General features: G+C 43.3%; 1 protein-coding gene and 1 non-coding gene across 2 annotated transcripts in view; one reads left to right on the top strand and one right to left on the bottom strand.

Moving 5' to 3' along the window:
* Positions 1 to 827: 827 nt before the first annotated feature.
* The window catches only part of NINJ2 (ninjurin 2), an 84201-nt gene continuing 73407 nt past the window's right edge, over positions 828 to 11621 (top strand). The window contains exon 1 of the mRNA XM_019711332.3: positions 828 to 1010. Within this exon, the coding sequence (XP_019566891.2) occupies positions 978 to 1010 (33 nt within the window). The 5' untranslated portion in view covers positions 828 to 977. The remainder of the gene's footprint in view (positions 1011 to 11621) is intronic.
* On the bottom strand, positions 3881 to 3987 carry LOC141570225 (U6 spliceosomal RNA). Its single transcript, XR_012494236.1, has one exon. It is a non-coding gene; the product is annotated as a U6 spliceosomal RNA (small nuclear RNA).

Here is an 11621-nt window from a genome sequence, read left to right as displayed (position 1 = left end):
ACTGAAAGGAGAACAACTTGAAGCTGAACGGCACCTTCCACAACTAAGATTGGAAGGACAACAACTTGACTTGGAGAAAAGTCCTGGAAGTACACACTGTTCCCCAGTAAAGTCCTGTTCCCTTTCCCCAATAAAAATCTTTAAAAATAAAATAAAATAAAAATAAAATAAAATCAGCTTCAGGAACAAGCCAGAAGAGTTTTAGTCTCTAAGGTAAACAACAGAAAGAAAACCCCCCAAAAAAGACTCAGTCCTGGTAGCTTTGTTTTGAAAGTAGGGAAATTGCAACTACTTGCATTAATGAAATTCGAATCAAGGGAGAAAATGTTGCTTAATCACTTTATAGAATAAAGCTTATGTTTTGGGGCCTATTAGGTAAACTACCTTTAAACAAATTGTTAGGGATAAAGGGAACAAAGCAAAGAACAACAGAAGTCCCTAAGCCTCAGTCTTGGGAATATGCTAGAAGCCACCCAACTCTTGGTGACTGGGAACCCTCTCAGCTCCACCAAAGTGAAGTCAGGCCGTATCCTCAGGCTGTTTTTCAAGTTCCTTGATAAATCCACAGTGTTTCTGTACAGTAGTAAAGCTACTAGCTCAAAGCAGCCTGGGTGACCTCAGATGGCTCCTCTGGAACTAGAGGAGTATTGGGGACACTGGAGAAAATGATGGTGTCACGACCAACTCAAAAGGCCACCTATCGATGTGCCACATGCCACCCTTGGAGCGCGTGTGCACACACACACACACACACACACACACACTCTTGTATGTGTATGCATGTGTACACTTCCCCCAGGGGCTGAGGCCAAGACGGGCATCCCACATCAGATGGATGAATAGCAGGTCTGTCCCGCCAGCTGTGTGCTCTCTCCCACCCAAAGAAAGCAGTAGAGACTCAGACAGCAAAGCCTGGAGTAGCCCACGCAGTCTGTTACTGGCACCCGGTGTGTGTGAAAGCACTTAAGGGCAGCAGCATGGAATCAGAAAGAGAAATCATCGACCTTCAAGTAAGTTCTCTCTGGGGCTGAGGAGAGTGGAGACGGGGAGGAGAGGTGACGGTGAGGGAAGAAAGGATTAATATGTTGGTCACTTGATATTCCCCTCCCCTCCCATTTTCTTTCTTACCCCACTTCTCCAAATGCTCCCTAGGCTTTCCCTCTTTATTCCCTTTCTTGCTGTTTCCCTGCCTGGTTCTTCACTTGTTTTTAAATATGTGAGAATCGGATTGTTTCAATCTCTTTTGGCCTCTGCTTCCTCTTGTCAAAGATCTAATTAGATTTGTGTTACCAGAAAATGATTTCACATTCTGTGCAGTGCTTTTCCCAAAACCCCTGGACAATAGAGACTTATTTGAGAGCTGCGGGGTATGTCTCTAGAGACAAGGAAAGATATGAGTTTTGGGGTTAGGAAGAAAGGCAGCTGGCCAACTTTGCATTTTATAGGTTGGAAAAATCTGGAGCCATTCCTTGGCTCTCACCACAAAGCTGCGCTGTGTAGGACAGTGTCTCATTCGGATCATGCGAGAAAAGAAAGTCAGTATAATCTACCAGGAGGAGGCAGAACCTGGGGTAGACTTCAGGGCATCAGAGGTTCACCCCCAGAGAGGAGGGAATGGGGTCTGGTGACAGGGGATTCGCGTCTCGGGAGTCACACTCCCCGACTCTGTCTACTGAATAGAGTTGAATCAACCCTCTATCACAGAGGTTGCGTGATACATTCTCATGATGTCTGACAATTACAGTGCAGAAGGACTTTTCAGATCAAGAATTTGAGAATATGTTCTTCGAGCAAAATCTTAAGCAGCAGCCCAGTATATGCTTCAAATGAAAGAGGAGCTGCCGTGTGTGTGTGTGTGTGTGTGTGTGTGTGTGTGTGTGTGTGTGTGTGTTGGGCAGAGTGGTGGGAGCCTGGCAGAGCCTCCGTCCTTTGCTCCTGAGACACAACCAGGGAAGTGCTAGCATTACTCAGAGTGCTGTGTCAAAACCATTGATCGTGTACAACCACATACCAGTGTCATTTTCCTTGATTTTCATCCAGCCCCAAATAAGGGCCCATCTCAGGGCTCGCTGGTCCCTCTGCCTGAGGCCTCTTACCGTGGCTAGCTCCATCTAGTACCTTCAGGTCTTATCTCAAATATTACTACGTCGGGGAGATCCTCCTCCCAATTTGTCCTTATCATTTGTTTTATTTCTTCCACAGCACTGCTCACTTTTTCAAGTTACGTTGTTTATTGATTACTTATTGTAATATCACTAGAACATAACCACCATTAGAGCAGGATATCCTCTGTTTTATTCATTGCTGTATCTCTAGGGCCCTGGGAAGGGCTTGGTACACAGTAACTGCTCAGAAAATATTTGTTCAATGAATGAGTTAAGGAAACCATGAGTTAGAGAGATCACTCATAGGCATAAGGTCACTCAACCAGAACATGACAGAATCAGCACTCCAACCCAGGTCTTCTGATGGTGGGGTGTATTCTCTTTTCACTGCATCTAATTCTTGCTTCCATTGGATCCGTAGTAGCTAAGGAAACAGTATTGCTCATTTTCAGTCTCTGAGGAACAAGTTTCTTACATGCTAATGGACTAAATGATCCTGAGTTATAGGCTAAGGACTCTGCATTTGAAAGAAAGGTTAAGAAAGAAAGAGGAAGGCAGGATTAAAGAGGAGGAAATCACTGACCAGGCCTTGATAAATGTGTCTATCTCTAGCATGTAACTAAATTGTTGAGGTACCTTTCTCCATTAGAGTTATTCTCTCTCTCCTAATATACTCTTTTATTGTGTATCTGATTCATACTTCCTTCCCTTTGGTCATTTATATATTTGGTTGGTCCAAAAGTTATCAGTTTCCAAAACTTCCCTTCCAGTTCTGGATCAAAATAGGTCTTGGGGTGGCCAATTAGCTCAGTTGGTTAGAGTATGGTGCTGGTAACACCAAGGTTGTCAGTTCAATCCCTGCATGGGCCACTGTGAGCTGTGCCCTTCTTTAAAACAAAAACAAAAACAAAAACAAAAACAGTCGAATCAAAATAGGTCTTGACTCTTCTTTGAAAAAAGAGTCACTGTGGTCTTCTGAGAAGAGGGCGAGCTTTTGTTAAGGACAGGTGGAGATGTCTGTTTGCTAGTAGCATGATTTTACCCTCTCCTTATGTGGCAGATGCTCTGAAATCCAGACAAAAAATACATATAAAGACCCTAGATTATTACGTACTGAATAAATATTAGTTCCATCTCTGTTTTTTTTTTTTGTTTTTTTTTTTGATGGTTTCCCAGGGGTGGTAAAGGTCTATTGACTTTAGCTAAGTCATTTCATCTATTCATTCAACTAATAGTTACTGGCCAATGACTATATATTTCATTCTATGCTTGCTAGGTATGGAAGAATTATCTTAGTTCATGAGGCCATTATAGTGGGTTGAATTTCTGCATGAGCTAAATAATGTTGATCTGTTTTATAGCCCCAAGAGAAATTCTTAAACTTGTAAATGTGTTATTTATTTCAAGAACAGGTAGAAAAATATGTTAATGATTTGCTGTTTTCCATCCTAAACACCTTAAAGCCCAAGTCTAAATAATGATGGTACAGTATTTAAACCAGAGCATCTTTCTTTACCATATAATTATTGTTCTCCCCTTCATAATCATGATCTTTAAAAATTTTTGATTTTTCAATTACAGTTGATTTTCAATATTATATTAGTTTCAGGAACAGGGGTTAGACATTTATACAACTTACGAAGTGATGTCCCCAATAAATCTAGTACCCACCTGGCTCTATGCATAGTTATTATAATATTATTAACTATATTGCCTATGCTGTACTTTACATCCCTGGGACTATTTTGTAACTACCAATTTGGACTTCTTAATCCCCAAATATGGAATGCTTCACTGATTTGCATGTCACCCTTGTGGAGGGGCCATGCTAATCTTCTCTGTATTGTTCCAATCGTAGTACATGTGCTGCCCAAGTGAGCTCTATCATCCTGACCTTGGAGACTTCATTTATCTTAAGTACAATGATTAACTCCTATTGATCACTACCCCATCACCAAAACAAAACAAAGAAATAACAAATATTTATTGAGCTTTAATACTATACTAAGTACCAAATAAACCATGATACCTGACCTTAGAAGGCTCATAATTAAGTGGAAGAAATATAGACAAATGCTATATTATCAAAAAAATAAATGGGAAAAAAAAGAGGATGGCCTGGGTGGCTCAGGTGGCGCAGGTGGTTGGAGCGCCGAGCTCCTAACACGGAGGTCGCTGGTTTGATTCCCACATGGGCCAGTGAGCTGCGCCCTCTACAGCTAAGATAATGAACAACGACTCTCCCTGGAGCTGGGCTGCGGTGAGCAGCCGGAGATCGGTGTGCGCTGCTGTGGGCTGCCACCGTGGGCTCCCGTGGGCTCCCGTGAGCTGCCATGAGCGGCCGGTGGCCAGCGTGAGCGGCCGGCAGCCAGGGAGAGCTGTTATGAGCAGCTGACCCACGATCGGTGACCGACTGCCTCAGCCAGGGGGAGCGCAAGGCTCATCATACCAGCATGGGCCAGGGAGCTGTGTCCTACACAACTAGACTGAGAAACAACGGCTTGAACTGGAAGGGATGGGGGGAGGTGGAAGAAGGGGGAAAAAAACTGTTTTGTTAAAAGTAGTGTTTCCCAAAAATATGGTACAATGATCACCAATGGATAGTAAAAGTATTATCAATGGCTGGCAACTTTTTATTGTAACGGTAATCTTTATAGTTGTAGTGTGTATTACAGAAAACATAACTAATTCATCAAACCTGTGATTTCAAAAATTTTGTTGTTTAGGATGAGACTAAAGGAATTGGCGCAGTATGTTTTAACACCTTATGCAGACCTTGCGAATGACTTGGTCACACCCTGAATGTTTTAATAATTGTATCTGTCTTGACTGTTCCGAAGTGTGGCTGGTTTGGATGACATGAATCACAGGTGTGTGTCTGTGCCTATTGCTGCTTTCTTTTCATTAAAACATTGAAATCACAAACAGGGTACAACTGAAGTTTGGGAAACTCCAATCTAAAAAACATTAATTTAAGCCTCTATCATCAATGTTGCAGGTGTTTCCCTAGGTCAAAACCTATGAGAGTGGGATCGTTAGTAGAGGTACAATTGGGTGTAAAAAATTGACACACAGTACTCAAAACAAGTTGCCTCTAGCAGGTGAATGCCTGAAGCTACCCATCTCCTACAGCCTGAGGCTGTCGTCTTCAAGCTTCCACCTTTCTTCCTGCCCTGCCAGGGAGCAAAGGCTGCTCTTCTCCCAGGCTCTAGACTTGACTAGTTTTCCATCTTTCCCCAGCTCCCGAGTCTAGATGTATGAAGGGTTGAGGAAAATCCCTTGCTCCCACTTCAACAAGTGTTGCAATCCTACCCCTAAGTACGGACTTCAAGCCACTTGCCTTGTTCCTTCCCCCAAAAATCGAGCTCCTCTTGCTTACAGATTCACCTAAATAGATTCAGTCCTTTGCCCCCTTTTTCTACCTGCGCTGGATGCTGAGGAAGATATGAAGATGGTCAGAGATGATCTCCTAGAAGGGGAACTAAGCTTGCACATACTGAATGCAAATTCAATGTATAATAGAAAGGATTAAGTACAGCAAGAAATAAATGGAATGCAATGGCAGTGGAGGTAAAAATTACTTATGAGTAAAAGGAGTGTTGTAGATAAAGTACTCTGGAAATATTTTCAAATGGAACTCCAGAAAATAATTTGGTAGCATGTAACAAGAGACTTAAAAATGACCCAGTTATCTCACTTCTAGAATCAGCCTAAGAAAATAATCAGAGATGTATTCAGTTATACAAGGATGTTCACTGAAATATTATTTATAGCAAATAAATGGAGTGTCCAACAATAAAAGAGGATTGGTTAAATAAATTTTGGTACATCTTTAAACAGATACCATGAAATAATTTTTTTCAATGTTTGGGAAGAATATGTAAAGGAATACCAAAATACTAATTACAGTTAAGGCAATAAAGTAGGATACATAGATGTATAAACATCTTATTCTACTTTGCTTTTAAAATCATATAAATACGTGCAGGAAAACTATTCACAAGAAATACACCAAAATGTTAATACTGGTTAGTTCTGGATTACGAATGACTTACTTTTTTCTTTTACTTTTATTTTTACTTTTTATTTCCTCTACACATTTCTACCAACCCATATATTATATTTAGAATAGAAAAAAAACCTGTAGTTTAAAAAAGAAAATTAGAGAAGCAGATGTGTCTATATGCAAATGAGTAGATTTCTGAATATGGGCCATAGAGGCATATATACACACATATATATTTATTCTCTGATTACCATAGAAAATAAACAGCTGACTAATCTTTTTTTTTTAAGTAGGCATCTCCTTTTAAGTGGTTGTCCCACTTTTTAAAAGTTTTACACAGTATCTCAACTCTTGTTTTTAATATCTGAGTATGCTCCAAGAACAGACTTTAGAAATGTGACATCGGGACAAACCTGCAGACCACTGAGTTTCTATATAGCTCCTTCAGAGGGACAACATCAGACACGAGTAGAAGGGGCTGAGCTTGTTGCATCCCTGGTTTATTTAGATCTGATACCTGACAACTTCGGTAACATGTCCTACTACCACCTAAAGAAAAATATAAAAAGCACTTGTATCGGATGGATGGATAGATGGATGGATGGATGGATGGATGGATGGATGGCCAGCTAGACAGACAGACAGATGACAGGACAAATAGTCCAATTTGTCTAGACTATAAGGTGAATGGAGGAGAAACCGTGGGAAATATGATTATAAAGGTATGTTGGAACCAGATCATGATAGACCTCAAGGGCCAAGTTACTCTCCTCCGGGATGAATTGACCAGTTAATAAGGAGATTGATGCTCTTTGCTCTTGGTCACTTGGGCTCTCAGGTGAAGCTCCTGGAAAGGGGTGGGTAAGTAATCAAAAATGTGACTGTGCCTGCCAAAGCCTAACCCCCCGCCCAGATTTGGACTTCTAAATGGTACATGGAGGGGTCATCAGTCTAGTGGACCAAAGGCCTTGTTTGAAAGAGGAGAAAACTGAGGTCCAGAGATGTGTGATATTGAATTGGGCCTTTGAATCCCATATGATCTGCCCAAAGTCAGCCTCAACATTGAGCAGAGTATCCAATGGACAGCAGAGAAACTACTCACTAAACACTGTATTTGTTGACAAATTCATATATTCAATTTGCCATGCACAGTGAAAGGGTCTTTCAAACATGATACCATCTAATCCTCCCGACTACCTAGTGCTCATTACTCTACCTTTAATGGATAAGGAACCAAAATTCAGAGAGGTTAAGTACAAGATCACAGAGCAGAAAAGTGGAAGGGCTAGAACTGAAACCTAGATTGCTTTTTGCTATACTCTAGCTCAGTGGTTTTCAAATGTGGTCCCTAGAGCAGCAGTAGCCCACAAGGTGGAAACTTATTAGAAATGCAAATTCTCCGTCCCTACTCCAGATCTGCTAAATCAGAAACCCTGGCAATGGAGCCCAGCAATAGTGTTTTAAAAAGACCCCTGGTGATTCTGATGCACACTGAAGTTTCAGAACCACTGCTTAGCTACATGGCTGATGGATGCAAGGGGGTATGGAGCCTCCAAGACTGGTCCCCTTTCTCCCAGTTACTCCTAGATAAACCAAGAGGTGGCATTTGCACCAGACTGAGTAATGCAGCCCCCAGGATCAGGTAGGGATGTTGGCAAAGCAAGGGGCCCAGGCTGGAGCAGATGCCAGGAGGGAGGAGCTGCCAGTCACTTTTAGAAAGCACAAAGGATCCAATCTTCTTGTTTCAGTGTGGGCACCACCACACTCACTGCTACTCCGTCTGTGTGGTGATTTATACCCACTCTAATGAGAGATACTTTGGGACTACTCCAGCATGGGAAAGAAGTGTGCCCACGCTGGACACTATCCCACTATGGACACTAAGCATAACGAAGGGCACAGCTGGAGATGAATGTCTCTCTCCCATCACCCAGCCCTGCCTCTCATGACAAGAAGGAGAGCAACTGCAGGCAAGAGTGGGACTTTCCCACAGGGCGCCTGGGCAGACACCCAGGGTGGGGAGCACTCCCTTTCTGCAGAGGTGGAGGAGAAAGAGCAGAGGGGCACAGTATTCCCAAAGAGTCTGCCCACGGCCTTGGGGACAGGAGTCAGGAGGGCATGGGGCAGTGCTGACATTAGCCAGTGGCAGAGTTGCATTCTGCAATCTGGAGGATCTCTGCAAAAGGGCTACCAGGGTCCTAAAAAAAAATGAGCCTGAGAGCTACAAGTTCATCAGGTTCCATGCCAAGAGAATGGAAAACTCCTGGGCCTCTCCAGCGGTGAACTCCCTGTTTCCACTGCCCTCATCCAGGGAACCGGGTCTGCTGACCCCCAGGTGTGAGGGTCAGGCTTTGGTCGTTGTTTTTGTGTGCTTGCCTTGTGCCCTGGGTACAGAATCCAGGGACCCATCGTCTGTCCGGATACACATTTTCAGTGCTAATCTGTACACAGCCGGGCTGGTGTCATTCACGCAGTCAGGACCTTTCCTCTTCAGCTGCAGTTTCCTAGAAGTGTGACCGCCCAGTGTTGTGATTCAAACAGGGCTCATTCCCTAGGGATAGCAGGGCCAGGCGGGGTTGGCCGTGTTGGACCTTTAATGCCACACCCTGTCTGTCTCTGGTTTTCACATCAATCCACATAATTTAATGCCCTTCCACACCCCTTGTTGTGAACTGCTTTCAAGAGGGTTAGGGGCGAGAGTGAGGAGCATACATCTCGTAAAGCCCATGATTTGTCCCACTTGCCACAACAGCATCTCTGTTATCCAGGTCCTGGGCGCTCCATGCAATCACTGGAAAGCCAGTGCCTTCCCAGCCACCCTCTGCTTTCAGGCCCTCAAGGAGCGGCTACAGGACAGAAGGTCCAAATCTTCTACTAAGATTTCTCCTCTCCTGGCAGTTATGCGGGTGGCTTTAAGAGGAGGCAGGGTGGGATGGAGGGGAGCAAAGGGTAGACAAGTTTCCTGCTCAATACAATCTCCACCGGTGTCACCAAACCCCGAAAGTTCAATATTGCCTGTGCATACTTTTCACAGTAATAGCAGCCAGCATGGGGCTGTCAGTGTGAAATTATAGCTAGCTAGCTAGATAGATAGATAGATAGATAGATAGATAGATAGATAGATAGATAGATAGATAACAGACAGGCAGGCAGGCAGACAGAGAATATGACTATGAGAAAGGGCCGAGACAGAAAAGAGCCCTGTTATTTTGTTTTCCGTTCTCCATGTGATCTGCAGTATTTTTCCTCCTCTCTTAAGAAGTTAGCCTCCTCCTCCACTATCCAATGTGACCTACTTATCTTTTCCCTTTAAAGGGAGGCACCTTGGACAACATCCCAGTCCAGGGCGGTTCTGTCTGAGTCTCAAAGAGACAAGTTCTGTAGTAAATGAAAACCAGAAGCTGTAAAATCACGGAGCCAGGTGGCAGGGACGTTCGGCAAGGTTGGGGAAGAAGGGAAGTAGAGCTTGGAGCCCCGAGGAGAGTGATCAGTGGCGAGCCCTTGGTCATCAGGACTGATTCATGCCATGACTAAGGGGAATAGGTTTGGGACCCATCAAAGAGTAGTGGAAGGAGCAGATATTGACTGCTGGAAAGAGTGCACAGAGGGAAAAATAAAATCCCACTTCTTGCAAGATCCCTGCTTTCTGCCCCTAGTTCACTGAATTATCTAATCTCTGAGCCCCAGTTTTCTTATATGTAAAATGGGGATAAAAATTTGTACCTCAGAAGATTGACGAAAAGATTAAACGATTTACCCCACCCTCTGTTTCCTCCTAGAGAAAGCTCAACTAGATCTCAGAACAATGAAACATATGTCATAATAGCTACCCTTTATACGAGTATATACCTATTTTGTGGGACCCACTGTATATAGTTTATTTCACTTAATTCTGTGAGGAATGTATTATGCCCATTTTACCAATAAGATATCCAAGGCTCAGAGAAGTTTAATCAGTTATGCAAAGTCACAGAGCCAGCAAGTGGCAGAGCTGAGGTTGGCACTCACAACTGTCTGACTCAAGGGGTGTGCTCTTAAATACCTCCCCTAGACTGTCACATCACTGGCCTTAATGACAAAGGAGTTGGCAATCTTTGTCCCCAAAGCTTAAGTAAATTTAGAACGCTGAGTCAGATTGGGGTACCAAGAAATCAAAGAATAATTGGGGTTGTATAATGCCATCATTTTATGTTCATCTTGGCAGTGAGGAGAGATTGCCTTGCAGTGTGGACAACTATAAACGTCTATCTGGTCTCTAGCCTCTGGGCCTTCAGTCTGGCCTCCCTCCAACCCACTCTCCTCACTGTAGCCACAGAGAACATTTTCCTGCTTCTATCCATGGTTCCCAGCTGCCCTCAGAATTACATCCAAACCCAAAGCGGTCAGGGCCTGTCCTATCCTTAGTAGGCCAGGCCCTACGCTTGAAAGCCCCCTCCGCCATTTTCTATGAAATGTATTAAAATACACTTGTATTACTCACCAAATGTGAATTTTTTTCATGTAAAAATTTTGAAAGGGTTTTTAATTATTTGAATGTTGAAACGATTAATTTGAATGTTCAGTTGTCATATATAGGTGCTGACAAATGTTTTTCAAGTCTCAAATATGTGGGGCCTTTGGAAAGTTCACAGTCCTGAGGACGTCACGTATGGGGCCTAATGGGTGAAACAGCCCTCTCTGTGGCCCGTCCACGTCCCCTGCACACCAGGCTTTTGTAAATACTGTTTCCTCTGCCAAGAATTTCGTTTCTCCTTCTACAACTGTACCCCGCTCACACCGTTCTCTCCTCCCTCATTGCCCAGAAATGTATTTATTTTGACCTAAGTTCATAGATACCCAACCTCTGTTTCCTTGTGTGTAAAATGGGAGTGATAGTGGTACCTAGTTCATATGGCTATGAAGAAGATAAAAAATAAGTTAACACACCAAAGCCTTGCTACACGAAGTATGATTTCATGCACCATCACTTGAGAGCTTGTAAGAAATGCAGAATCTCAGGCCCCACCCCAGATATACTGAAATCAGAATCTGTGGGTTAACAAGATTCACAGGTGATTCAAATATACATTTAAGTTGGAGGAGCACTGCACTAAAGCACTTAGGACAATGCCTGTAACATAATAAACACTCACTACATGACAGCCATTGTTATTAATGTCATATTGTTAAAGGTCAGGTTTTTAACATTGTGCTCAGTTTCCCTTAACGCCTTACTTTTAATTTGAAAACTCTAGTGCAGCGGTTTGCAAACGGAGTTCCTGGGGAACACAAACGTTCTGGGACCTGGAGCATGGCATTTCAGCTAAATGCTGAGGTTACAGTAAAGACAGGCTTCCTGCAACTCAGGCAGCTTCCCTTCATCTAGCGAGAGACAGATAAGAAAATAGGCAACTGCAATACCTAGTGTGACAGGGCTACCAAAAAGAGGTATCGAGGTGCTGTAGGAGGCAGCTGACCCAGGCTTTTGGGGTCAAGGAAAGGTGCTATTATTCTACAGTCCAAAAGATGCT

The sequence above is a fragment of the Rhinolophus sinicus genome, chromosome 1 (assembly GCF_057876585.1).
Source record: "Rhinolophus sinicus isolate RSI-liver-muscle chromosome 1, RSI-T2T, whole genome shotgun sequence".
Classification (NCBI taxonomy): Eukaryota; Metazoa; Chordata; class Mammalia; order Chiroptera; family Rhinolophidae; genus Rhinolophus; species Rhinolophus sinicus.
Note: the sequence above shows the minus strand (reverse complement) of the source record. Positions and strands in the feature narration are given on the sequence as shown.